Below are 27,321 nucleotides of genomic sequence, written 5' to 3' on the forward strand. Positions count from 1 at the left end.
TTAAAAAGCAAATTCCTGATTTCTTTTCTCTCATGCTCACATTTACTTTTGAATTGTTCCATTTCTTCACTAACAGATCCTACTTTACCTTGCCATAAATAATGCTCTCTCAGCTTTGAAGTATTCTCTCCATCCCCCTGACTTATACTTAGACCTCAGTTGCCCTCAGGTGGATTGTATTAGGAATGAGACTCAAGTCCTTCCTAAACTACAGAAAATAAGGAGATAGCTATATTTCCACTTTTGTTTGCCTTATGACTGAGAATTATTATAGAATGACTATTTTAGTGGACAATTTTGACTTGTTCTTCCATGGTCAACTTTACGGATGTTTAGCAATACATCCAGAATTTATTAAAATATTGGGAAGCAGGTTAGCTTTTTGATTCCAATATGTGATTGAAGATAACAAGACAAGGAACTCATGTGAGTGATATTCAGAACTGCAAAAGCGTCTTTCCTCCATCATGGCACATCAAACAATCTTGTCCAATTTACTAATAATTACTGCATTTACGTAACATAAAAGTGTATTTTAATATCCTTACTGGTTACTTTGAATTTGTTTAAAAAGCTGGAATGCACTTACCTCTTTGGAGGTTCACTGTAACATTGCACTTGTCAGACATGTGCAAAGCAGCTTCATCCAAGATTATTCTATAGCAAAAAGTAAAAAAAAAGTGTGTGCTTAAATATTTTCATACTGAAAGAAACAAAGGTGAAATGAGGGTTTTGTTAAAGTTTTTAAAACTTTACCTGAGAGTTGAAGATGATTTATCCAGTGCCACACTACTTGAAATGCTAAATGTTTCAACGGTAAGAAGTGATCTAGTTGGCAAAAACAGAGGCCTACAAAAAAGTCAAGGACAAAAACATCATTTGCAACATGTTTGGAAAGAAAGAAGTTTAGAACTTCAAGCCACAATAAATAAACTTCATAGAATCATAGAATAGTAGAGTTGGAAGGGGCCTATAAGGCCATCAAGTCCAACCCCCTGCTCGGTGCAGGAATCCAAATCAAAGCATCTTGATATATTGCATCTTAAAGCAAATGCTTCAAGACAACAGTTTACTATATAGGCTGATTTAAAATGCTTTATTAATTTAGCTTACCTATAATTCAGAGCACAGCTCCAGAGATGGACGTGAAATGTTGTAACAGATGCTGGAGGATTATATCCCAACACAGGCTCATCAGAAATGTTCAAAAAATACAAAATCTACAATTACAAAAGTGTAAAAATAGGCCCACTGTATTCTGATAAAGTAAAATAACATCAACTGTCATTGTTACGACTTTGCAAAATACATAAAAAGGAGAAGAGACAAAGAAAGTATTTACTGTAAAGGTATATTTGACTCAGTAATTAGAAAGGGGAGGTTTTCTTTTTAGGTATACAGAACTGAGCCACAGAAAATCAGCATACAGGAATTCCAGTGTACAGTAGGTATAATCTTTCTGTTTGTAAGAACATAGCCCACACAGATACCTATAGATCATAGAATACTTAGCAAATTAACATACCTGTTCATGCCAGCTTAAACCCGAAGGAAGTACTCTATGCTGAAGAGTGGTGCCTCTTAATCCAACAGCAACTAAAAATTCCTGCAGAAACAAGTAAGTTCATCCAAAGTAAGATGTTTTGAGATTCCAAAAATACAGTATTAGGTCTGATTATAAGATGTGCCTTTTCCCCAAATCTGGTTTATGTAAAACCTGAGTGCAGCCTATAATCTCGCTTTTATAGATTATAGATGAAGCTTCAAGAGCCACATGGAACTTCCGTATACTTTGGAAGTTTTTGTAAAAAAGGTGGTGGTGCTGGTTGCCTGACAAGTTATTAATTGTGAGATGAGCCTAGGGGTTGCACACATTTTTTAGATTTGTAAACGGCACTGGATGGTGCCAGAGATTTATGGCATATTTTTTTTCCTTTGAGAGTTTTCATTTTAGGGGTGTGGATTATATTTGGACCAATACAATACATCTTTAATGAAAAACTTTCATTCTGATCTGTTAGGAATAATACTTAGTATTCCAATATCATCAGAGCAACTGTTGGAAGAACACTGTTATAAATTATCTCCAGACTCTAGCTTCAAAGGATCACTTTATAGAACAACACTGATGACACTACAGACACGATCAACTCTTTTGAAATTTATAGTTACAGATGTCTTCAATGTCTTCAGACTTTGCTACCTGAAATTAAAAAAAAAAATTGCCATGATGGCAAAGGCCGGTTCAACCCTAGTTTAAATAGCTGAAAACAAGTGATGGGCCCATGAAATCCCCCAAGCACACCAACTTCAGGCTTTGATCATGGTTAGTGGGGAGACATTAAATCACAGTTTCCCAAACAAAAACAAGCAAACAAGTGATCACACTAGCAGAAGAGATAAAACCATTAGCATTAAAACAGCATTAAACAGCACTCAAATATTAATTTAAAATGCCTGGAAAAATAAAATAAAGTCTTTACCTGGGGTTGAAGGAACTATAATGAAGGTACCGGTTAAGTCCTTCTAAAAAAGGTCCTCCATAACCAGGACACCACTACTGAAAAGGCCTTATCACTAGTAGCCACCTGTCACACCTCATTTTGCAGAGTAACCTTGGGAAAGGCTCAGGGTCTGGGTAAGTGTATATGGGATGAGGCAATCCTTCAGGTAACCTGGCCCCAAGCAGTTTAGCGCTTCAAACTGGGCTCAGAAATGGACTGGCAACTAGTGCAGATGACCAAACACTGACATAACATAATGATATCAGCCAGTCCATTAATAAATTTGCTGCCCAGTTTTGGATGTCACCAATGTGATGTCAGTGGGCACATATGTGTGTACAAAAGCCTTCCCTGGCACCCACAGGGTTCTGCCCTCACCCCCAGAAATTAGGCCTGACAGAATCATTCACTGTAGCCACTAGAATAAAATACACTGTATTTAGTTGTAGTGTGTATGTGGTGTCCATGACCATTTCTCCTGTTTGCAAATGTGCCCATGAGCCAAAAAAGGTTGGTGCCCACCCCATTAAACTTTCTAGACAGTTTTTAAAGGCAGACCCAAGTATAATGCATTGCAGTTAACGAAGCACAAGGTTTTCAGAATGAAACAGTGGTTTGTTAAGCCAAGTTGATTGCGTCTGAACAAACCCAAAGTATCTAGTCTTTCTTAAAAATGCAACAAAAACATAGAATAAAAGATGGATAGCATAGAAAACGTTAAGCTTTAAGAAAGCATGGAATGTCAAGCAATAAACGCCTAGTCTATACAAGTGTTTTGCTGCTAGAAGACAGCCTTTAAACAAGTTTCCTTAAAATAATGCTAGCATCCTTAGTTAAAGAGTCAGGCACCTATTTAAAGACCTTCATTTTCAAACTAGACATTTAAGTAGAGACCTTTATCCCAGTCTGCATCTGTATTGGAATTCTTTTAAACATGTTTTTATTGTTTTATCACTTGTTGTTTGCCTGCCTCGGCTCCTTTTGGGAGAGGGGGGGGGATAAAAATATAATAAATAAATAAAATCAGTACCAAACAAAACCAGGGTTTAAAAATTTTTAAAAATTACTTTGGAAATATACATAAAAATCTAGCCAATAGCTTTGAAGACCAGGATAAATTCATATAAATGATTTCATGGAAAATATATGAAGAAATTAGTTTCTAAATACAAACCTTTGTGTTGGTCTCCAACTTATTTGACTGTATCTTCACTGCAACAGACAACATGCTTAAGCAGTCCACTCCTACTCCATCTGAAGATGCCCTACTGAGACCGTCTTCTTCCGAAAAATATATAGTAGGTTCTAACCAATGAGGAGCTGTTGCACTTGGCAGCCTTATTTCAGATGGACAGACAACCCCATCCACTACACCTGCAGAAAGATGGCATTATGGTTAGATGGTCTTTCAAAGACATTTGGAACTGAAGTAGAAAAACATACTGTTTTACTCTAAAACTTGCAAAAAAAAAGTCTGGCTGGTATTCAAAACACTTAAATCGTGTCATGTGAAAGTGCAGGAGAGATTTTTAAAAATTCTTTTACTTAAATAATGGAGCTTACCAGTCACCAGCAATTGATTTGACTACATATTTTAGCAAAAACAATCAGAAAAACTTAAAAGAAGGAAAAGGCATTTAGAGCAATTAATAGTAGTTCTTGTTCTGGGAGAGGAAGCTCACAGAAATGTCCCAGCAACATTTTCTTACTGTATGAAAGGGCAATAGACGGTTTTGTAACTATAGATGTACTTGCAAAACACTTTTGATACGTCAGTTCTGAACTGGCTGTTATTGGCACTTCACCCTCCTGTTACTGGCATAACCACCATGCCTTCCTCCTAGGACACCTTGTAAGTATTTTTTTCCATATCATTGTTTAATCTACACATGGAATGGGGCTGTACTGGATTGCAATAGACATATTTGTAAGGAAATAATAGCTCCGTCGAGAACCAGTGTGGTGTAGTGGTTAAGGTGTTGGATTACAACCTGGGAGACTAGGGTTCAAATCCCCATACAGCCATGAAACTCACTGGATGACTTGAGCCAGTCACTGCCTCTCAGCCTCAGAGGAAGGCAATGGTACACCCCCTCTGAACACCGCTTACCATGAAAACCCTATTCGTAGGGTAGCCATAAGTCGGAATCGACTTGAAGGCAGTCCATTTCCATTTTTCAATAGCTCCCCCATCTGGATTCAAATATTAGAATTGAGGGGGGGAATTCTATGAAAGACATGTGGTCTATAATATTAGATCAAAATTATTTCAAAGATACTCTACGGAATATAAGAGCACTATCACCAAAGTCTGGGGGGAAGCAATTCGACAAATTCATGGAGGAAAGCTCAACCAACAATTAGCTGTAACTAGGTGAACCTCCAGATTCAGAAGCAACACACCTTCAAATACCTGTTGATAGGACACTAAAGAATAGGGGATGGCCACTGCCTTCATGCCCTGCCTGTAAACTTCTCAGAAACATCTGGGAAGACACAGCTAGGAACAGGGTGCTGGATTGGATGGGCCTTTGGTCCGAATTAGCAGCATTAGTTGTTTTACTGTTTGGAAAAAATGTATGAAATAAGGAGTTGCTTCTAATAGCTCTTCAGCTTCTAAGGACCACAAGCCATTTGCTAATCTCTAGCTGTCAAGGAATTTTTATAAGCTGCCTAAAACATAGAAAAACTGATTCTCTCCTCTACTCTACCATCCACCTTTTCATAGATCTGAACACAAATTGCATATCTATATTGACATTTCAGTTTCATACCTTGATGATACAAGCTGAGGCTACCAGAATGGAGACAGATGTAATGCTGGTCTTCAAAGCCTTCATATTTTGTCACAAAGAACAGTGACCCATTACAGAACTCAAACCAAAATTCTCCATGTTTCTCTTCAAATACACTCCCATCGTCCTGCTAGATAAAGAATCAGAAAATTATATAGTTCTGCAAATATTCTCAGCTTAGTCCTTTTATCTAAAGCAACACTGCCATTAAAAAAAAAAAACACACCAGTAAAAGCAACATACTAGATGCCACAGCAAGTTGCCATAGCAGCTTATATGGTATAGCAAATGTAAGGATGGTAGTTCAAGTTAAGATGGGCTTTCTCACCCTAGAAGTCTCACCTTGACATCAGTGAATATTGACACTAATCCATGGTTAACATTCAAAAGAACCGAGAGAAAACTCTGTGCATTCCTGTTTTGGGATTCAGTTTTTTTCTTTCTCCGCGAACAGTAGTTTGGATCAACTGTAGAAAAATACTGTAGCGTTTCCTCCTCAGACCCACTCTCATCATCTACAAGAGAAATATTTGAACACTTAACCATGCATATAAACAGCTTATCACAGAAAGCTAGATCATTTAACTTTAAGGACATTAAAAATTTACATTTAAAATCTTCCCTCAGGGTGAGCAAGTAACTCTCTATGTATAGGTTTTCCTCTATCAATTTAGTAGCTTTAGCTGTTTTTTAGAGATAGTTGCGCATAACACTAGAAGTTATGGACATCCAAAAAAGCTAAATGTTGGAGAATTCATGACAGACAAAAGAAAGGACTCCTTCACACAGCTCATAGTTAAACTATGAAATCCGCTCCCAGAGGAGGCAGTGATGAGCCTTAACTTGGATGGCTTGAGAAGAGGATTAGACAAATTCATGAAGGGTGAGGCTATCAATGGCTACTAGTAACATTCGCTATGCTCTTCCTCCACAATTGGAAGCAGTATACTTCTGAATACCAGTTGCTGGAAACCACAGAAGGGAAGAATGGTGTTGTGCTCAGGTCCTGCTTAGGGACTTCTCATAAGCATCTAGATGGCCACTGTGAGAACAGGATGCTGGATTAGATGGGCCACTGGCCTGATCCAGCAGGCTTTTCATATGTTCTTGTCATGGAGTTTCCATCAAGAAATTTTCTGACGTGCCACTTGAGGATGATCCCACCCTATGAGCAGTTCAGGGTTGTAAGTTCCAGAAAGGACGAGGAAGGTACAATTCACATCCAGCTCTGCTCTGCTGGGACATTCAGCAAGTACAAGTGGCACATACTCACTCCATCATACCCCTGAACTCTCATACATTTAAGCACAGCAATTTGAGAAGACATATACAGCATATTACCATAGTGAATCGTAGATCTGAATTGATTAAAACTGTCTTTACTAAATGTGTTGATTAGCTGGCTGGCCACTGAAAGCCCAACACCGTAAGAAATATTTTCAAATGTTTCTACAGGAGATGGCGCTGTGGGTTCCCACAATAATAAATCATTACTGATCCTAGAAAGAGAGGAAAAAACCAGAAGTATTTTAATATGAACCTGGAAGAAATTGAAAAGAGAGCAAGGGTAAGGGGGCAAATGAATCAATAATGGGTTGTCTCCAACATTAGTTCTACTCAGATCAGATCCTTGGAAATTAATGGATATGATTCCCTTAGATCCATATTCATTTCAGTGGGTCTACTCTGAGTACAACTTAGCTTAATACAACCCAGTGTATTTAGAATTATTTTATTTTTGAATTAGTTAAAAGAAATCTAACCAATTGAATGCACCTGAAAGCACTAAGCTTGGTGCTATGAACTCCTACCGATGTCTGCATGCTATATGTATTTAGAGAGGAAAGCAAAACATAACCAGAAGAAAAAAGACCAGACACAGTGGCCACATCTGTATATTATTGGGGTTTGAAAATTTATCTAAATCTTTACAAAAATGACAGCATACAAATATTGATCATAATATTATGAGCTACTTATGGGCACATGTGTATCCAGAAGAACTTCCAAAGTTTTTTTTTCTTAGACAAGCAAGCTCTGCAGCCATGTACCACAGTCTGCTTTTAAACCCCTAATGTTTCAAAAAAAAGTTGTAACGCAGCACAGGGTGTGGAGGGGGAAAGGGGGAGTATTTGTTCAGGGGAAAAGGGGAGTATAAAAAGCTACATTAAGTACACCAAGTTAGTTCTGTGATTCTTGACCAGAAACCCAGAGATGAATCCACAGTTCAATGAGTAGAGTTCCACTTACAGAATGGAGCACTCTCAAGCCTCAGCTTTCCTCCCTCTATATTCCCCTACACTCATTAAAATCTCCTCCAGGGGATCAGGGATCTTTTGGATCACTGTGGGAGGTGGCATGGGCTAGCCGCTAGAGGGTAAAATTGGCGAAAATAGCTTTCCCCTGCCCTCTATTCAAAGAAGGCCTCCCCTGGATCATAGTCATGGGTCATACAAACCATGAAAGCTAGTGCTTATACTTGCCTATTGTAAAGCTTCTCATAAAAGTTCTTGTTTGGTAATGTTAAATACACATTTGGTAACATGAGTTCCAGTACATAATGAGAGTTGCCGATTGCTTTATCCTGAAACTCAGTCATCTCCATTGCATCGCCTGGCATCACCATCTAGAAATAAAAACAACATCTCAAGTAGACAGAATCAAAGAGAGAGAGAGAGAGAGAGAGAGAGAGAGAGAGGAAGATCCTCCTTAGGGAAGGTGATCGAGAGCAATTGCAAGTACTCTTGGATGAAACAGATAATCTTGACCCATTCCAGTCTGGGTTCAGGCCTGGTTATGGGCAGCCTTGGTTGCCCTGATGGATGACCTTTATTAGGAGAAGGAAAGGGGGAGTGCAGTCCTGTTATTCTTACTTGATCTCTCAGCGGCTTTTGATATCATTGACCATGGTATCCTTCTGGGCCGACTTGGTGAGATGTGTGTGGAAGGCACTGTTTTACAGTGGTTCTGATCCTACCTCCAGAGTCATTTTCAGAGAATAGCATTGGGCGATTGTCTTCCGCCCCCCCCCCGGCAGTTGTGCTGTGGGGTGCCGCAGTGTACCATCTTGTCCCCCATGCTGTTTAACATCTATATGAAGCCCTTGGGAGAAGTCATCACAGATTTAGGGCGAGGTGTCAGCAGTACGCTGACGACATCCAGCTCTATTTCTCTGTAACATCTGAATTGGGAGAGGTTGTGCGAGCCCTGGACCACTGGACTTTGCTTTGGATGGGGTTGTACTCCCTCTGAGAGAGCAGGTCTGTAATCTCGGAGTGCTCCTGGATCCATCTTTGTTGCTAGAGGCCCAGGAGACCTCAGTGGCTAGGAGTGCCTTCTACCAGCTTTGGCTGGTAAGACAGCTGCAGCCATTTCTGGACTGGAATAGCCTGACCACTGTTGTCCATGCACTGGTAACCTCCAGGTTGGATTACTGTAATAAGCTCTGTGTGGGGCTACCCTTGAAGCTGGTCCGGAAGTTGCAGCTGGTGCAAAATGCGGTGGCGAGACTGCTCACTGCAGCAGGATATTGCCAACATGTCACCCCACGGCTGAATGAATTGCACTGGCTACCTATTAGCTACCAGGGTAAGTTCAAGGTGCTGGTTTTGGTGTACAAAGCGCTATACAGCTTGGGACCAGAATACCTGAAAGACCGTCTTACCCCCTATATACCCAGTTGATCACTGCGCTCTGCAGGTGAGGGCCTCCTACAGATACTATCTTATCAGGAGATCTGTTCTGCACAACATAGGAAGTGGACCTTTAGTGTAATCTCTGATTTGTGGCCTGGACTAATTAATTAATTATATATATATATATATAAAATTAGTTAGTTAGTCCAGACCACAAATCAGAGATCCATATTTGGTTTTAGTATAATAAAGAAGAATCCTTCAAGAAGCATTCTGAGCACACCTTGAAAATCAGTCTGCTTTTATCAAAGCAGCGTTGGTTGTTTGACCTTCTCCCCCGGCACCAGCACCAATGTGAAAATTAGAGATACTACTGACTCCTAGAACATTTTGCATCTTAAGGCCTTGGATTGAATCCAACGCTGTGCAAGCAAATTTCTGCTCATGCAATGGGACTTCCCCTTTCTCTCTTCCCTGCCCCCCTCCAAATCTGCTCTGGAGGGTTCCCCAACATTCTGGAACAGATTTTGAGGGCACACAGAGGCCTGCAGGTGGGAGGAGAGAAAGTCGTGATTGTGCACATGGAAGTCTGTTGAGTGAACAGAACTGCAGCATTAGATACAACCCCTTGAGCCTAACTTTTAAACAATACTGCATCCAAAGCTAAGCAAATCATATTTAGTAACCAGCCAGAGAATCCACTGACTGATTTTTCAAACATGAACTAAGAACCCCGAAACAGTAAATAATCATGCCTTAGGGCAGGCCTGAACAACTGACCAACCAAAATGAATTCAGTCCACCAGCCATGTACTGTAACCTTCCAGGAGCTTGACTGCCTCTATTTTGCATTCCGAGGCAGGAAGAAAAGCAGGAAAAATTACTGAGGTCAGGCATGGCTCATGAACTTTATGCAGCTTAGTGGTCCAGTAACTTATAAAAGCTCACCTTGGGGAAATGGTTTGAGTAATTTGTTGAGACCATAGCAATGAACATCATAAACTAAGCATTCATAGAGATTGAGCAATTTATGATGGTGAATTATTGGTTGAAATGGAATACACCAATTGGATGCAAGTCATTTCTTGAAGCCCTGTTTTCTTGACCAAGAAGGCAAAGCAGCTGTCTTGTAGCACATTACTGGAACGACAGGAAGCAACTCAAACACTCTGAATATGGCAGCAGGGAACTGACTGTGCTCACTGAATAACCTACTCTAATGCTCACAATTGCTTTTGTCAGGTATATGGATGACCCAGGGAACCAGCACAGGCTGAAGCCACTTGCAAGCTACATGAACTGGATGCACTTCTGGAATGCACCAGATCACCAGGAAAAAAAAAATCCCATATGGATAAGCCCTTTGAGCTTACTTCTTCATTCTCAAACATGACCCTACGAGAGGAAAAGGGAGATGGCTTTGGTCTTCTAAGATCACACACGTCCTTCAAGGAATGAGACCCTCCTTCTTCTTCCTCTTGAAAATGACCATCAACTTCCTCTTCATCCTCAGGAGCTATCCTTTCCAGAATGGAGTGTACAGCAAGTGGGTTTATTTTAAGTACAATCCTAATAATCAGACAAGAGGAGGAAATTGTGACTAATTCCAGAAACAGTTATACATGTTTTACGGCAATGAAAATTATTTGCAAAGGGTTCTACAACCACTATTTCCAGCACAAACAAAATCTATTTCCATGTTAATACTACATTTATATAAACATACTAATATATAATAGCCCTAAACCTAGAGATAAGCATGGGTTTATGTTGGATTTATAAGACCTCATCCTTTGGTACTGTTCTCTCATTTTATCCCACATATTTAAGATTTTTTTTCCAAATGAGATCCACACAGCCTTCTTTTGATTATAGTTGCAATTATTGTTATTTCTGTGGTTTCGTTAAGTACTGTCAAAAATGGTCAGCTGTATTTAAAATGTCTACATATTATAGATGTTTTTCGTGGTGGTAATGATGACTTTGGGTCTATGCCAGAGCACCCACATAGCAAATGGGGTCCTATTCAAGCTGTAACTATTGATTGAAAAAGAGCACCACTCCAACATTAAGAGTACTTAATTGCCCTGATCAACATGCCCTGGATTTGAATTAACTCTGCTCTAACCCAAGTAATTTTTCAGTAGAACAACATTGCAGGCAGCCAGGATTTACATAAATAACACTGGTGTTGCCTGACCATACACCAAAGCTCTAAGAATGAACATGAACGACCAAGTATCTCATTTTACCGTGGCCAGTCAAAGTTATCTGATGAGATCATCTCTCCAACTACACCACTGGAAACTTGGAAAAATTGTACAGCGGATTCTTCTTTGCTTTCTTCAAATGACCCTATGGTGAAACCAGAGGAGATTATGTTATTAACTGAATTAACTGTTTAACTAGAATTAACTGCGTAGCCATTTAATATGAACAGAATTTAGACCTTTTTTTAAAAAAAAACAGTCCCTTTGAAATCATTTTTCCCTTTCCATTACACAGAATGGAAAAGCAGCTCCTCCTTAGTTATAAAAATGTAGATAGTGACCTACTCTTGCATAAAAAGAGGGTTGCAGACAACTATAATCACTGAAGAACAAATATATGCAACCATCTTGTAATAGATATGTTTGAAATACAAAACATTTGTTACTGGGCTTTAAAGTTGTAAAAAAATCAAAATCTGTAACCAGTTTACTTTCCCATCACCCCATAAGTCATCTGTATGAAAGTCATCTTCCTTTCCATTCTGTCTGAAGAAAGCCTGCATATTCCTACAATAATGGAAACTGGACCAGTAAATAGGTCCCGTCTTACTAATAAGTCCTTTGTATTCTCTTGGAGCAACACAGCTACAACCATCTACTGCAACCCTCGCTGAGTCTCTCTCTTACCAGTTAACTCTTTAAAAGTCAGCTCTAATTTAACTTGTTCTGGAGTGGGCCCTCCTGTACATTCTGTTTTAAGTTCCACATCTGCAAATTCTAATTGAAGAATTTCTTTCTGAAGGGATTTCTTAAACCAAGGTCCTCGTTCTGGATCTGATCGTAGGTCAGGTATTGGGAAGCGAACTGAAAGCTTCAAAGCAGGAGCAGTCACTTGTACCGATACTTTGCAATTTGCAGGAGTACGTGAATCATCCAGGAAAACTTCAGCAAATGCCTTGTGCTGAAACAATTGCAAAAACAGTAAGAAAAACAAACCCCACAGATTTTTAAAACAGTTCTGAGAAGGAAAAACACAACTTAAGGGACAAAATCCAATATCATGTGAATGGATGTCCACCCATGCAATAGGGCTTTCCCTTCCACTTTTCCTGCCTGTAGCCCTCTGTGCCCCCGCTGAACTTTCCCTGGAGTGCCCCCCAACATTCTAGATCAGCTTTTGGAGGTATGTAAGAGGACACAAGAATTTGTTCTGTTTGCAGACAGTACACACAAGTTACAACAAACCAACATTTTTCTTACTGTTTTCTTTTTATCAGTGACAAAGATGTAACCAGCATGCAAACACTTACCAGGCTAATGTGTTTGTTGTATGAGGTGTACATGTGTGATGCCATCATCTCCACCGTTGTTAACTTTTGTGGCTGAAGCAACGAATTCAGTCTGTCCACAATGCTGATATCCAATTCACAGGATGCTGGACTCAGCTTGATTTGTAAATCTGCTTTCTGGGGAACAGAGCTCAATCTCCCTTGGCTACCCTGTTACACAAAATAGTCTTAGTGGCAAAATGTAACATGCTGCCCTGGGCTCCTACTGGGAGAAAGGGCGGGATATAAATCTAATAAATAAAGAAATATTTTCTACACAGATATATGTAACTTAGTATAAATGCTTTATTTGGCTTTCTTCAAAAAATCAGAGGAAATAATATTTTCTACTCTACCTGAGGGCCTCTGTTATCCGAGTGCTTGTAATGGAGCTGAAGGCAGGAGAGAGGGTGTGCTTTGTTTCCTTGTTTTTCAGAGTTAAACATCAGCAGCTTTAACAAAATTAAAGGCAACAGGTACAATTAAAAGCAAGCAGAGAGGAAGAAAAAATTATCTGCTAAACATGAAGGACACCTGGTTCAAATTCATACTCCACCATATGATATTTGGCAAAGTTGCAGGCTAATCCATTAAACAGACCTTTGCAGTGTTTTTAATTTTTTTGTCATTTTATGAGCTGTCTACAGAAACTTGGCAGCAACACAACATTTGTATCCGCAAGATGCCATCTCTCTTTACACCCCATCCTGATGGAGAATATGGAGCTCTAGGAAATTTAAAGGAGGGAGAAAAATTAGTCTAGCAAAAGCAGGCATCTTCTGATTAGTGAAGTTAAGAGTGCCCCAGGTAGCAAGCATTAACTCTGGAGTATTGGGCACCAGGGACATCCCTAGCTCCCAATGAAATCATTGGGGCCAAGAAAAATGACCTCTGCCTGGAACCACCTTTTCTATATACTGGGAGTGGTATCCAGGGGCACCTCTTGTGCTGGCAGAAGGCCCTTTGATCCAATTGGGGCTTCTGTTGTTAGAACGGGGAGGGAAGGAATTTTTTGCTGATTCTCCCTCTTTACCTGCAGTGCCTATACCACCTCCCACACTATTGAAACCAGTCAACCAACACTCTGAGGTAGATTTTAAGGGACACATTGGGGAGAGGATGAATCAGCAAAAATTGCATTTCCCCATTATGTTATCAGAAACCTCTGCTGGGTCAAAGAACCATCTGTCAGCATAGGGAACACCACTGGATACAACCCTAAGAATGAAAATATATCATTTGCAGCTGACAAGGGAAACTCTTGTTGATCTATAGTGCTGAGAAAAGATACACTCAGAGCACCAATTGCTCCTTCATTCCCAGAATGTGGGGTGACCACAAATTCTACAAACATGTACCTATTTGCAGGAACAAACTACATGAAATCTTGCAGTATGTGGAATCATTCCCACATTACCTGGAACATGGTAAGAGATCTTCATGGAGTACTGCTATTAAAGCATTAAGAGTTTTTGCAATGCATTGCAATTGCTTGTGTTAAGTCATACAGATTTTTACCTCTGTATAATGAGGTATTTCAGAATGAGAGTCCATAGAAAAGAGGCATTCTAGAAGTTCCATCTGTCTAATAGATAAATCAGTACTCAAACAACGGGAGGCCGATCTCTGTCTTTGTTCATAGGACACTTTGATGCCTGTGCCTATAAATCTATGGTGAGAAACAACGGTATAAAATTGCATAAACTGAACACATTCTGCATTGATAATTATTTAAAATATCATAGAAATAAATCAATAATTAAATTGCCAATATAACTGAAACAAAAGGAGAAAAGACATCATTTTGCTATCATATTCTAACACATGCTAATACTTAATTTGTTACAAAACATACAAAAATTTATTAAAACTCAAAGGCAGGAGATCAATAACTAAAATGAATTATTTATGCAACACCTCCCCCCTGCCAGTTGCACCCTATTTTGCATTCTAAACATCCTTGCCCTTTCTCCACTAAAGGCAGCTGAAATTCTTTCTCCACTAAAGGCGATTTGAAATTCAATGCAGCAATTTTCAAAACAGAATTGCTCTAAACTGGCTCTTAGAGACCTGATGCATACACAAAGTTTATTCATTCCTTTCACTCAAGAATGCTGTAGCAAATGATGCAGGACACCGACCACTCTACTAAAGTGAGTGGGAAAACTCACTCACAGTAACATAGGAAGCAGTCTTATACCATTGGTCCATCTAGCTCTGTATTGCCAACACTGATTGGCAGCAGCTCTCCAGGGTTTCAGACAGAAGTCTCTCCATCCTAGCTGGAGATGCTGGGGATCAAACTTAGGACCTTCTGCATGCAAAGCAGATGCTGTACTGCTATACTACTGAGCTACAGCCCTTCCCCTAAATGTAAGAGCTGCATATGTACACAAAAGTGCAAATTGGATTCTGAATCTGTGATTGTTTAAGAGATCCACTTGTGATCACATCTCTGTATTTTGCATGGTTTGTTAATAATGTTCCTAACATCTTGAGCATGCACAAGAAGGCTATATAATTCTGCATACACACAGAGAGAAAAGTTTTCTACTTTAATGTGTGGTGGTGGCCTGATGTCTGTCATGCACTATCCCCACTAGCCTAAATTGTCTGCTGCTGAAATGACTATGCAAAAATCTGTTCTTTATGTATCAGTACACCTCAAATACGTTGCAACACCGTTTGACTTGTTCAGTAAACAAGCTTAAGCTGTCACAGAACTCATACAGAACGCTTCGTTTTGTTTGTGACATTAGCTGATGAATAAGCAAACTTGTACCTAAGGTGGTCATGTGAACAAGCCTTTGCAAATACTTCTCGGAGGGATAGAAAATCTTCTGTTGGAAACTTAACTGGATCAACCTTTTCTATTCGGGTAAAAAAATCCTGTGCCATTGGTGTCAGTGGACTAATGTTCAGCGATGTTTCAGGTGGTGGTAAAGGATCAATATGAAGCACCGACACCGAGAAAGCACCCACTACTAATCGAAAAAGAAGTTCAGGCCTAGATTCATCCACTGAGACAGATCTAGATGGAAGAGCTAAAATGAGATAAAATTAATACAGTTTAAAGGTAACATTTAGTGTACATCTGTGTGATATATAAACTTTTATAGTGCAGTCTGTCTTGGGATGCAAGCCCCACTGAGCTCAATGGGGTTAACTCTCAGGTAAGTGTGTATAGGACTGTACCTTTAATTAGAACAAAAGCGGTAAGTATTAAAATGGCCCAAAAGATACTTTTTACAAAACACCTATTTAATTTAGTTGCTCTTAATTGCAGAAATTCTTTTTGGCACAAATGATTAGAGTTAATAAAAATGTCACTTTCCCACATATGCTGGATTTTCTGTATGTCCAATCTTCTTACAGATAGTGTAATATAAGACATGTGCGATTAATGCTGACTTCTGGCTTAAATGACTGTTTTGAACACAGCCCAATAAAAATCATTTTCTCTCTTTAAACCAAAGCTATTGAACGGAAGTGGGGAACCTCTGGCCCAGGTGGATAAAAAAACAGCCCTTCACATCTCTCTTTCTGGTCTGTAGGTCTGTCCCCAGGACACACCCCTCCCTGGTCCTGCTCTGCATCCTCTCTGAGTGCTTTTGCTTGGCTGAAATGCGTCCTTGAACTGTGACAATGCCTTTTGCTTGCCTGGATAGAAGTGTGCGCGTGCTGCATATGTGTGTGTGTGCAGCAACCACTGAGTTTTTCCATGACTGGAAAGTACCCCATCATACACAGGTAAGAGTCACATTACTTGCTCCGGCCACTTTTGCCTCTGGCCCCCAACCACCACTAGTATGCAGCCCCTGGAAGGTTGCCCATAGAGGAATACGGCCCTCAGGTTGAAAAAAGTTCCCAGCCCTTTCCTCAGAGACCATAGGAAAAGAGCACTGTATCTTATCCTACCTGCAATCTGAAAAAAAATGAGACCACTGTGTGATTTTAAATTATATGCTGTTTTCCACAAGGTTCTGAATAGAGAGACATGCTGAGGAAGTAACTCCCCTTTCTTTACTTACAAGGCCTCCGCAACGGAGCTGGCTGGACTACGCTGGGCGTAAAGGATGAACTTCTTATGTGTGGTAGTTCCTGCTTGTTTTGATCAAAACAATCTCCCCAGGCTGGTTGCTGCTAAAAGGAAAAAGACAGCTGCTATCACGCTTATAGAACACATTACCCCATTCTAACTAAAGAAACAGAAAATGAAGTTCAGCATTTTTTTTGTCTTCGCATGTCCGTTATCAGTGACTTCTTTTGTAGTTCTGCTCTTTCTATCTGTTTGTATACTTTAAAAATCCCACTCATAGGCTGCTACCTTATGCCTATAGGGAAAGAGCAGAGGGCTTTGTGATATTGTTCATGCTATTTATTTTTATAGTGCACAGCAATTTACTGAGGACAAATCTCACCTTAGACACGAAAGAAACAGGAGGACAGGAAGACAGGGCAAGAATAGTTCAGTTACATGTACTTAGGAATAGTTACAGTAGAACCTAGGAACCTGGGCAGGGGTGGGGGTAGAGAGAGTGTCAAAGACTTCACAGAAAAAGTAGCTTTACAACTGTAGGGGATAAGTTACCAGTTGCTACCATGAGGTCATATATGTGCATCCTATTGGGGAAGAGCCCTAGCTCAGTGGTAGAGCACATACTTTGCATGCAAAGCATCCCAGGTTCAATGCCTGGTATGTCCTGGAAGGGCTGGGAAAGACTGCTACCTGGAACCCTGTACATCTGCTGCCAGTCAGTGCAGACAGAACTGAGCTAGACAAAAGCCAGATTAGCCATAAAGTAGCTAAGTTATTTTCCTTAAACAAATAGCACTTTGTCAAACACAGACCTTGCCAATATCTGTAATTTTGCACAGCTATAAACTGATTTTTTCTGTCTGCTAGCATGTCTTCGGGCAATGTCAAATTCTCATGCACACTAGGACTGGGCATATTAACATCACAGCAAGTTACAGTAGTACCATAGTGAATTAGGTAGAAGATATGAAGCCTCAATGCAGTGGTAGTGCCTTCGCTGAGATACTGTTCAAATAAAGCCATCCTACAACAGATGCCTACTGGGATATCAGGCTTAAGGATATGAAACTGGTAGACAGACAGTTAAGCACAACAGAGATTGTGTCAACTTTTGAAAAAGCACATACTATAAAATCATAGGAACATATAAAGCTCTCTTATACTGACTTAGATCAATCGTCCATCTAGCTCAGTACTGTTTACACTGGCTGGCAGCAGCTCTCCAGGGGATGTTTCCCTCCTTACTTGGAGATTCCAGGAGCAGAACCTGCGGCCCGCTGCATGCAAAGCAGATACTCTTCCACAGAGCTATGGCCTTTCTCCTACTCATTCACTCAGAGACAAACTGTTAACAATGACATACCATTGCAACACCATGTGGAGATCCTGCCGGAGTTGTAGTGTATGTACTAGTTAAAGAAAGGTCTAAATCCATAGTCGGTGGGTCTCCAAGAGGCGGCAGAGAAGAAAGACTGTGAGACATCTCCATGTCAGCCATTGAGAAAAAAACTTCTTCTTCTAAGGGAAAACAATAGATTATCTTATGTGGTTTGTTTGCAAAGAAAAATGTTTACGTCAACTACAGTACACAAAAGTAGATGAAGCAGATGGAGAGGCTTCTTTTGCCTATTCCACCTTCCCCCTGTAGGTGCCTGCATCACCTCTCATGCTGTCCCCCGATTGTCCAGAATAGATTTACAGGGCACACAATGAGCTGCAGAGGAAGGAGGAACACATTAACCACTTGGGGGTGTCCTAATGCCCACTGGAGAAGCTCAGTCGCTCACCACGGCTTGAAGGAGTTCTGGCTGCATCAGCCTCGTAAAAACTTGGATCAGACTGTGCTCCTGCTGGCAAAGTTTCTTTTCTTAAGTAACGGTTGAGCTCCATCTGAATCCGATATTCATCTTCCTGCTGCATTGGCCGGTTTTTCTTATCTTTACTACCCAATTCTATTCTGTTAGGATTCTCTGTAAACAAAAACAGGATATGGAAACGTGACCTCCAATTCAATTCCCAAAGATATCAAAACATCAAATAATCTCTCCCCTTCCCAACACCAGGTTTAGCAGCAATTAAGCCCCCACCCACATTTTAAAACACTATAAACCAGAAATTAATGTACAAAAAGAACAATCTGGCATACAAGGAAGGAATTAAAGTTTTCTGATTTGAGCTTTTTCTGTTTAAGAAAAATCTACCAAACATTACTTTCAAATACACTGTTTAATGACTTTTGGCCAGAGGCTCTGAATCTTCTTTAGTTGCCTAACTATATATATGAAACTTTGATAAAAAGATAAAGACTCTCTCCTCTTATGGTATAGCTAATTAGAAAGAGAAGAGGACCTCACTTGAATAACTGAGTTGTACCTTTTGTTATCCAAACTTATTTTAAAAACTCTTCCTTCCCTTGTTAAATGGAAAAAATTGTAGTATCTCCTGCGGCGGCTGCTACCTTCTACAGTGAGGGGGAAGAGTGTGTGCGGGAATAGTACCCATTCCTGATCTCACCACACAAAGGGGGATATGGTGCTAAGTGCCCTCTGTAAGTTGTTTATGAGGAGAGGGAAAGGAAACAATTTCCATTTTTCATCCTTTATGGGCTTTTAAAAATACACAGTACCACCACTGGATGAAGACAAGCATTAGATTGTGACTGCAGAAGAAAAGAGTGTTACTAATATTAATTTCAACTGTGCAACTATGACTCTGGTTTCAGGTCCTTTTGGATATTTCTAGCTCTTGTCAGCTGCTGAGTTTTTAAATTTTCAGAATAATTTTCAAAGAACAATACAAACCTACATATGAGAGATTTCCTCCCTGATATAACATTTTCTTTAGCCTTTATTGAAATGCAAATAAAACTTCAGTAATTAATGGCACAATCCAGTTCAGGTTAAGTTTTTTTAAATCCCTTGGATTTAAAAGGAAGAAATTTAAGCATGTGCTTTACTCTGCAATTCAATAAATGGAACTTTTGAGTGATGTATGCACTTGTGATACTTCCTTGGTCTAGAAATTCTTTAAAACCTTGGATATAGTGCAAAACATATAATGAGGTGGGCATTCTCTTTCTAACCACATAAGGCAATGCAACTTGAACTTACCTGGTCCAGCAATAGCTGCTAACATATCTAACAGAAGATGTACCTGTCTGGGGGACAGGAATAGATGCATGGAATCTATCTGTCCATCTATATCCAACTTAAAAAGAAAAGAAAAAGAATATTAAAGAAATGTGGATCAGAACGATTTCTTTCCAGTTATCAGGTTATGTACAATCTCGCAACTGAACCAAAATAGAAATTTCATTCCTGACTTTAATTCCTTTAATTATTATTGGTCTGTATACACACTATTACCAATAGAGTTGCTACAAGCTACTGAGACTGAATCTGTCCACATTTTGACAAAAATTTGTCAAGAAATATGGAAAACTAAACAATGGCCCACAGACTGGAAACGTTCAATATATATCCCACTTCCAAAGAAAGGGGATTCCAGAGAATGCACTAACTATTGAACTATTGCCTTAATATCCCATGCAAGTAACGTAATGCTCACGATTCTACAACAAAGGCTCTTACCATATATGGAGCGAGAATTGCCAGATGTCCAAGCTGGATTTAGAAAGGGAAGAGGCACCAGAGATCATATTGCAAACATACATTAGATAATGGAATGGAGCAAGGAATTTCGGAAGAAAATCACCCTGTGCTTTATAGACTACAGCAAAGCCTTTGACTGTGTAGATCATGAAAAACTATGGAATGCTTTAAAAGAAATGGGGGTGCCACAGCATCTGATTGTCCTGATGCACCTATACTCTGCGCAAGGGGCTACTGTAAGGACAGAATATGGAGAAACCGACTGGTTCCCCATCGGAAAGGATGTGAGACAGGGGTGTATTTTATCACCCTATTTGTTTAATCTGTATGCAGAACATATCATACGGAAAGCGTGATTGGACCAAGATGAAGGAGGTGTGAAAACTGGAGGGAGAAACATCAATAATTTAAGATACGCAGACGATACCATACTCTTAGCAGAAACCAGTAATGATTTGAAATGAATGCTGAGGAAAGGTAAAGAGGAAAGCACAAAAGCAGGACTACAGCTGAACGTCAAGACTAAAGTGATGACAACAGAAGATTTATGTAACTTTACAGTTGACAATGAGGACATCGAACTTGTCAAGGATTATCAATACCTCGGCACAGTCATGAACCAAAATGGAGACAATAGTCAAGAAATCAGAAGAAGGCTAGGACTGGGGAGGGCAGCTGTGGAAGAACTAGAAAAGGTCCTCAAATGCAAAGATGTATCACTGAACACTAAGGACAGGATCATTCAGACCATGGTATTCCCGATCTCTATGTATGGCTGTGAAAGTTGGACAGTGAAAAAGGCAGATAAGAGAAAAATCATCTCATTTGAAATGTGGTGCTGGAGGAGAGCTTTGCGCATACCATGGATTGCGAAAAAGACAAAGAATTGGGTGTTAGAACAAATTAAACCAGAACTGTCACTAGAAGCTAAAATGATGAAACTGAGGTTATCATACTTTGGACACATCATGAGAAGACATAATTCACTAGAAAAGACAATAATGCTGGGGAAAACAGCAGGGAGTAGAAAAAGAGGAAGGCCAAACAAGAGATGGATTGATTCCATAAAGGAAGCCACAGACCTGAACTTACAAGATCTGAACAGGGTGGTTCCTGACAGATGCTCTTGGAGGTCACTGATTCATAGGGTCGCCATAAGTTGTAATTGACTTGAAGGCACATAACAACAACAACAATACACACTATATTCAGACAGCCAAAAAAAATCACAACACACAACAGCACTACGTCTAAACTTGGATGCGTATAATGCGTACTTTGACATCTCTACTACATTGAACAAGAGCTATTTGCATACTCAAACTGCAAAGCAACTTGTGCTCCTGGGCCTGGTTGTACAAAGATGCCTGACAATTTTAAATATGCAGCTGAGGTTTTCAACACTGGACTCGATTCACTGGCCTTTGGCTATGTACCACAGACAACTGGGTTTTAAGGGCTGATTCACACAGTAGTTTTTAATTTAGTTATCTTCCATTAATATTTACAGCCTGTCCTTTATGTGTACATATATGTAAAACAGGCTAACATACAATAATTAGTAATAAAATTGAAAACACAACATTCATAATAAACAAAGGCAGCTAAAGCAAGAACAAAAATGCTCTCAAACCTCTCAAAATTCTAGAAATGCCCAAGCCAATAAATTTGTCTTAACCTGGTGCCACAATGATAACAACGTTGGTCCAGTTATACTTCTGAAGGGAGGGCATGGCACAGCTGGGCCACTACCACAGAAAAGGTTCTTTCCTGTATCATCACATAGTGGATTTCCCTAGATGATGGAAGCTGGAGAAGAGGCAGCCCCCTCCAAGAATCATAAGGCACAGGCAAGCTTAAAATAGGGAGAGGTGCTCCTTAAGTTATTTAGGGCTTTCAAGATAAACACTAGCACCTTGAACTGGAAACAGACAGGCAACATAACTCTTTTAGAATTGGTGTAACATGATTCCATCTGGCTTAAAAAATTTGGCAGCCATATTCTTTTGGGCTCCACTTTCCAGATCCTTTTCAGGATGTGTATTGTGGGCAAATTTGACAGGTGGCTGAGGCTGCCCACCGATCAATCACATGGTGTCATTATGACATCAGATGACTGACAGGTGGGAGAGGCCACACACCTGTCAAAATCCTTTGTGCTTTCCTTTTAAATCTCCAAGATCAGGGACTTAAAGGGAAAGGGGGAGGGAGCTAGCAAAAGCCTTTTCCAAGTCTTCCGGCACATCCCCTTTGAGTCTCTGAGATCGAGAATTTCAAAGGGGAGGGGGGAACCTAAAAAAGGTTTTAGGACAGCCCCCGCGCTCCCATTTGAACTGTCTTACAGCCCTTGCAAAAACCTCTTTGAAGTAGCTCAGTTGTATAAGCTGCTTCCAAGGGTGCTTTTGCATAGGACTTTAAATCCCCGCTCAGCTGATGAGTGGGGATTAAATCCTGCTGCCTTGGCTGCACAATCTCTTCTGGAAATAGGATTGCGCAGCCAATGCAGGATTTAACTCTGTCCTCCCGCCGATCACCTGATGTCACCTAGTGACACCAGCGGGTGTGCAGTTTGAGGAAAATGGCCGTGCATGCCAAATTGGACCCACGGGGAGGGAGGGGGCATGATTGGTTTGGAGGCCAGAGGTTTTCTACCGCATTCTATGCTAATCAATTTATCTGCAAAGGCAACCCACACAAAGATGCTGTTGCTGTCTAGTAACAGTGAGCATTCTCCAGTAGCAAAATATATACAAGGTAGTCACCCCACACACACAGTCACCATACACATAGACAACAAACATGCATCTTTCTCACACACATATACTTCATACATACATAGCCACGCATACTTCTCTCCTTTTCTCTGCTCAAGTGCGTCTCTCCCTCTCACACAGACTACATATAGGCCCCTCTCTCACTCACACACACCATACATGTCTCACAGATCACATCTTCATACCTCTCCCTCCCTCTCACACACAGACCACACATGGACCTCTCCGTTGCTCTCTGCCCGAATGTCTATCTCACACACATATGAAGAGCGTACTTGAGTACACACATATACATTCAGGAAAAAAGAAAACAAGTCTTTTTTCTTTCAAAACAAACAAAACACAAACACGAGGGCCACCAACCGAGTTGGCAATCCTTGCATTACAGTAATCCAAATGAGGAGGTTACCACAGCATGGATCACTATGGCCTGATCATGGCTATCCAAAAACAGCTGTAGCTAGCAAACAACCGAAGCTGGAAAAAGGCCCTCCATGACACTGAAGCCTCTAGTGATAGTGCTAGATTCAGGGAGAATCCCCAAGCTACATACGTACTCCTTCAGGGGGAGAGCAACCCCATCTACAACAGTTTGAGCCTCCAATTCATGCATATCTAATGCACGCAACCCTTCTCAGCAATCCTGAGAGTCACTTGGCAAGCAGATAGATTGATTTAAGTAAGCAATCACAGAATATAGTACTGGCAATTTCCGTTATTATGATTGAATCACAACACCTCTGCAACCATGTAAGTTCTTGCTAGCCATAGCTATGGCTGATTTTACACTATGTATTAACTGAAATCATTGTATACCTGGAGAGGCTAGGGTTGCTTGCTCTCACACATCTGCTGTACAGTGTTTAATGGGAAGCAATTACCTTCAAACTGGGTGAACATAAGAAATTAAAACATCTAAGTTATAGGTCAGATGGTGGGCTATGCACAATATCTTATTAACTCGGGTATTAAAGACAACATTGACAAATTACAAAATGACCAGTTATGCTGAAAAGGCCCAGACTCTGCAGCCTAACAGTAAAAGTTACACGTTCACTGTGATAGCATTCAAAAAATTCTGTATTGCTGGCATGTAAAACTCTCAGCAACTGCATTATATATACGTTGCCAGCCACAGAACATAACTGTATGAAGATGCATAAAGCAAAACCACATTTTCTTGAAGTTATTCTATTTCTTCCTCAACTTTGTAATTTCTCCTCTTATTCTCATTGTGTAGACCAAAATGAAGGCTAAAAGAAGCTCTAAAAAATCAACAATCCATTTCCTTCTGAATGGCTTCCAAAACATTACATTCAATGCAGTGATGCCTCTTGTTTAAAGATGTTGTGTATCTTAGAGACAGCGTTAGTTCTCTGTGAGTCGCAGTTCCTCAAAGAATTGCTTATGTTTACATCAGAAGCCTTATTGCTTTCCTGTCACAGCTAGTCTTGGGTCATGGCGCTTTCTATTTTTGCAACCATCACAAGAAGCCATGGTAGCCCAAAATGCAAGGAAATCTTTTACTTTGCACATTGGCTGGCTTGCGTGTAATGCTAAATCATGATTTGTTTACCTTAACTCTGGCTTGTCTGTTAATCTAAAAACCACCAGGTTCACTAACTATGGTTTGTTAGGGGCCAAAGCACCATGCTCTATAACTGCGATTTTAAATTGGTTTGTGAATTTTGGCTTGGGTCACCTGCGGTTTGTGGTTACACCTGAATTCGGTATCCTGGATTAATCCTAATTGGTTGTGTCACCTCATCCACACTGCCTATTTGGCTACAGAAACACAAGGAAAGAGTGGCTAGAAAACAAAACCAGTCACGTGGCTAAGAGCTTCTCACTGGTGCTTTCACAGACCTCTCCATCCCTCTTCTACTCACTCAGCCTAAAGATGGGCTGCTTTCCCCACCCGCTCCTCACTCACAGGCTCTCCTCTCCAGCTTAGGTGCCTATCTCCACAGCAGTCTTGCAAGGGAATTATTGTTTTTCTTTTTAAAGGACCAAGGACTCTCTTCCCCATAGCTAATAAGAGATACGTGTTAAACATACTTTTTTGTTCTTAGCAAGCTATATCAGCAGTTCAACAGGTGCAATTACAATTTCATCTAAAAGCTCCGCCTAACCACCAACACACTCATTTTCCACTAAACTCTGTTTCTGCAACATCCTGTCTACCACCTTTTATATTCAAAGGACCCAGGTTACTGTTCTTCCTCTTGCCCATCAGCAGTTTTACTACTGGGGGGGAAACACACCTTTGTCCCTTTTTTTGAAAGAATCCTCACAAAAGGAAGGAATTTTGTTCAAGACTGTTGGGAGGAAAGGACTAATATAGAACGCTAGCATCCCTTCATGAGGAGTATCTAGGAATGAGGGAGGAAAGGATGTTTTAGGACTTTTTCTCAGCTGAGGGTCATGCTACAAGCAGCCAAAGATCTCAAAGGAAGACAGCATTTGACTTCCTCACCCCATTTTTGCAGACACCCAATGGGAAGAGAATGGATGATGCTTTGGAGACCAAAAAAGGGCTTCATACTGCAGGCAGGCATTCATAGAGGCAGTGCAGGGGTGGGGGAAAAACAACAAACCACCCCCAGACAATTTTTGGACATTAGGTTTGTTTGAACATAAAATGGATCCTAGCTTGTTCAATGAACTATGGCCAAAACAAAATATGACATGGCATTCTATCAGAATGCAGAAAGTCAAACTAAAGCAGAAGTCACTATTGAACATGATGAACGAAATCAGCATCTGGTCATCAACTGGAAAAGAATGTTCACTAGCAGGAGCACCTGCAGAAAAGAGTGGCAGAGTGTCACCTTCCATGTCACAGTTAACTTGTTTCTGTCCGGAGCTGGCCTTTGCGCTAAACCCAAGAAAAAAGAAGCAAGTTTTAAATGGCAGTTGTATGATTGGCTGGCAACCACAACATGCACTCTTTTTTTCAGACCCAGAAAATTGGCCAGGAGAGCTCAGCTGTGTGCATCAAGGAAAGGGGGATGAGGGAATGATCAGCACTAAGACTTTGAGTAGCACACAGCAGGGGGGAAAACATGACTGCAACTTTTGTCTACAGTTGTATGCCTATGTTGGCACCCTGAACATATGACTTTACCTGTAATACACTAGGCTACAACTAACCTTTGCTCCTGGAAGCACTTCATTTTGCTTTAATGTAAGGCTCAGTTCCATCCTTCCAATCAGTTTACATATTTGCACAGGGTCAGAAGGAGAAACCTCTGGCAAGTTTCTTGCTAATTGCGGGTGTGGCTCATATACAATTTTGGGGTTCCAGCTAGGTGAGAGCTTTTGTTCTGTTGCCTTTAAAATAAATATGAGGAAAACAGTTAATTTCATTATCGTTCAAGAACACTGTGTATTCCAGCTGTAGCATATACAATGAGAGACTGTGTAATTATTATACATTAGTTGACTGTGAATCAACTACACTATTATTCAGTACCTAGCAACTGGAACAAAGTGATGCAACCATTTTCTAGTATTATAGACTTAGTTTTTGCTTTCACAATACACAGCATTCTGAAGATCAAAATGGAACACAGATTTTGAGCTGGAAGGTCAAAACTAATTTGTAATATAGCATCTCATTTTAATGAACATACTAAATGTCAAACTGCACTTGGTGAACTCTTAGCTTTACTTTGTTACATCTGTATTTTGCCCCAAAGACCTCAAAAGTAGCAGTTTTAGATTAACAGCAACTCTTGAGTTAAGCTAGGCTGAAAGATAGCTCTGTAGCTCACTGGGTAGTCTTGGCAGATTGGCAATTTGAACTTGGATTCCCAGAGTCAAGTCAACATTCTAGCAACTAAAAGAATGAGTGTTCTCATTCAGAATTCATTTACTATAAAACTGTAGCGGGCAATGTATAAATGGATTTAACACAAGATGTGGCAATGCTATAAACCTTGCCCAATTTAGCTCTCACAGAATCCGAGACATTTGACACTGCTGGCAGGGAAAGAAACCTGAGAATATAGAATAGGGGGGACACAGGGATGTTCTTTCTGTGTGCCTCTGAGGGACAACTAGGATAAACATGTTCATCAACTATACATATATAGTAATCTAATTTTTTTTACCAACGGTGTAGCTGAACAAACTGGAGAGGATTTTTCAGATGCTGGAAATTCATCCCAAAAGAAAGAAACACCTGAGAGGTGTAACAATTTGTGAGCAAAAGCTGTGGGCTGATGCACATTAATTCCAGAGGATTCATCAGCAGTTTCATCATAGTACAACGTTCTAGAAGAATGGAAATAAAGTAAAGAAATAACGACAGAACCAAACAAAAAAACAAATACATTTTTTGCTTGCATCTCCAACCATGTTTGAGAGAATTTTGTTTTTGTTTTTTTAAAGAGGCACTGATAATCCTAGAAAGGAGAGCAC

The 27,321-nt window shown here is 40.2% G+C and overlaps 1 protein-coding gene across 3 annotated transcripts in view; it reads right to left on the reverse strand.

Annotated features, from left to right (window-relative positions):
- ATG2B (autophagy related 2B) overlaps positions 1-27,321 on the reverse strand; it is a 60,755-nt gene that overhangs the window by 21,870 nt on the left and 11,564 nt on the right. Inside the window, exons 5-26 of one of the 3 annotated variants that reach the window (XM_061612072.1) lie at positions 27,012-27,174; positions 26,050-26,229; positions 19,622-19,718; positions 18,299-18,481; positions 17,875-18,029; positions 16,504-16,612; positions 15,255-15,516; positions 13,991-14,141; positions 12,829-12,924; positions 12,455-12,643; positions 11,832-12,105; positions 11,187-11,289; positions 10,308-10,503; positions 7,783-7,925; positions 6,641-6,798; positions 5,642-5,814; positions 5,279-5,429; positions 3,679-3,878; positions 1,526-1,606; positions 1,114-1,220; positions 757-849; positions 590-657 (exon numbers count right to left, since the gene is read on the reverse strand). In XM_061612072.1, coding sequence (XP_061468056.1) covers positions 590-657; positions 757-849; positions 1,114-1,220; positions 1,526-1,606; positions 3,679-3,878; positions 5,279-5,429; positions 5,642-5,814; positions 6,641-6,798; positions 7,783-7,925; positions 10,308-10,503; positions 11,187-11,289; positions 11,832-12,105; positions 12,455-12,643; positions 12,829-12,924; positions 13,991-14,141; positions 15,255-15,516; positions 16,504-16,612; positions 17,875-18,029; positions 18,299-18,481; positions 19,622-19,718; positions 26,050-26,229; positions 27,012-27,174 — 3,332 coding nt within the window. Of the gene's footprint in view, positions 1-589; positions 658-756; positions 850-1,113; positions 1,221-1,525; positions 1,607-3,678; positions 3,879-5,278; positions 5,430-5,641; positions 5,815-6,640; positions 6,799-7,782; positions 7,926-10,307; positions 10,504-11,186; positions 11,290-11,831; positions 12,106-12,454; positions 12,644-12,828; positions 12,925-13,990; positions 14,142-15,254; positions 15,517-16,503; positions 16,616-17,874; positions 18,030-18,298; positions 18,482-19,621; positions 19,719-26,049; positions 26,230-27,011; positions 27,175-27,321 lie in introns of all 3 variants that reach the window. The other 2 variants (XM_061612073.1, XM_061612071.1) reach the window with 2 other exon arrangements.

Source organism: Rhineura floridana, chromosome 2 (genome assembly GCF_030035675.1).
Source record: "Rhineura floridana isolate rRhiFlo1 chromosome 2, rRhiFlo1.hap2, whole genome shotgun sequence".
Classification (NCBI taxonomy): domain Eukaryota; kingdom Metazoa; phylum Chordata; class Lepidosauria; order Squamata; family Rhineuridae; genus Rhineura; species Rhineura floridana.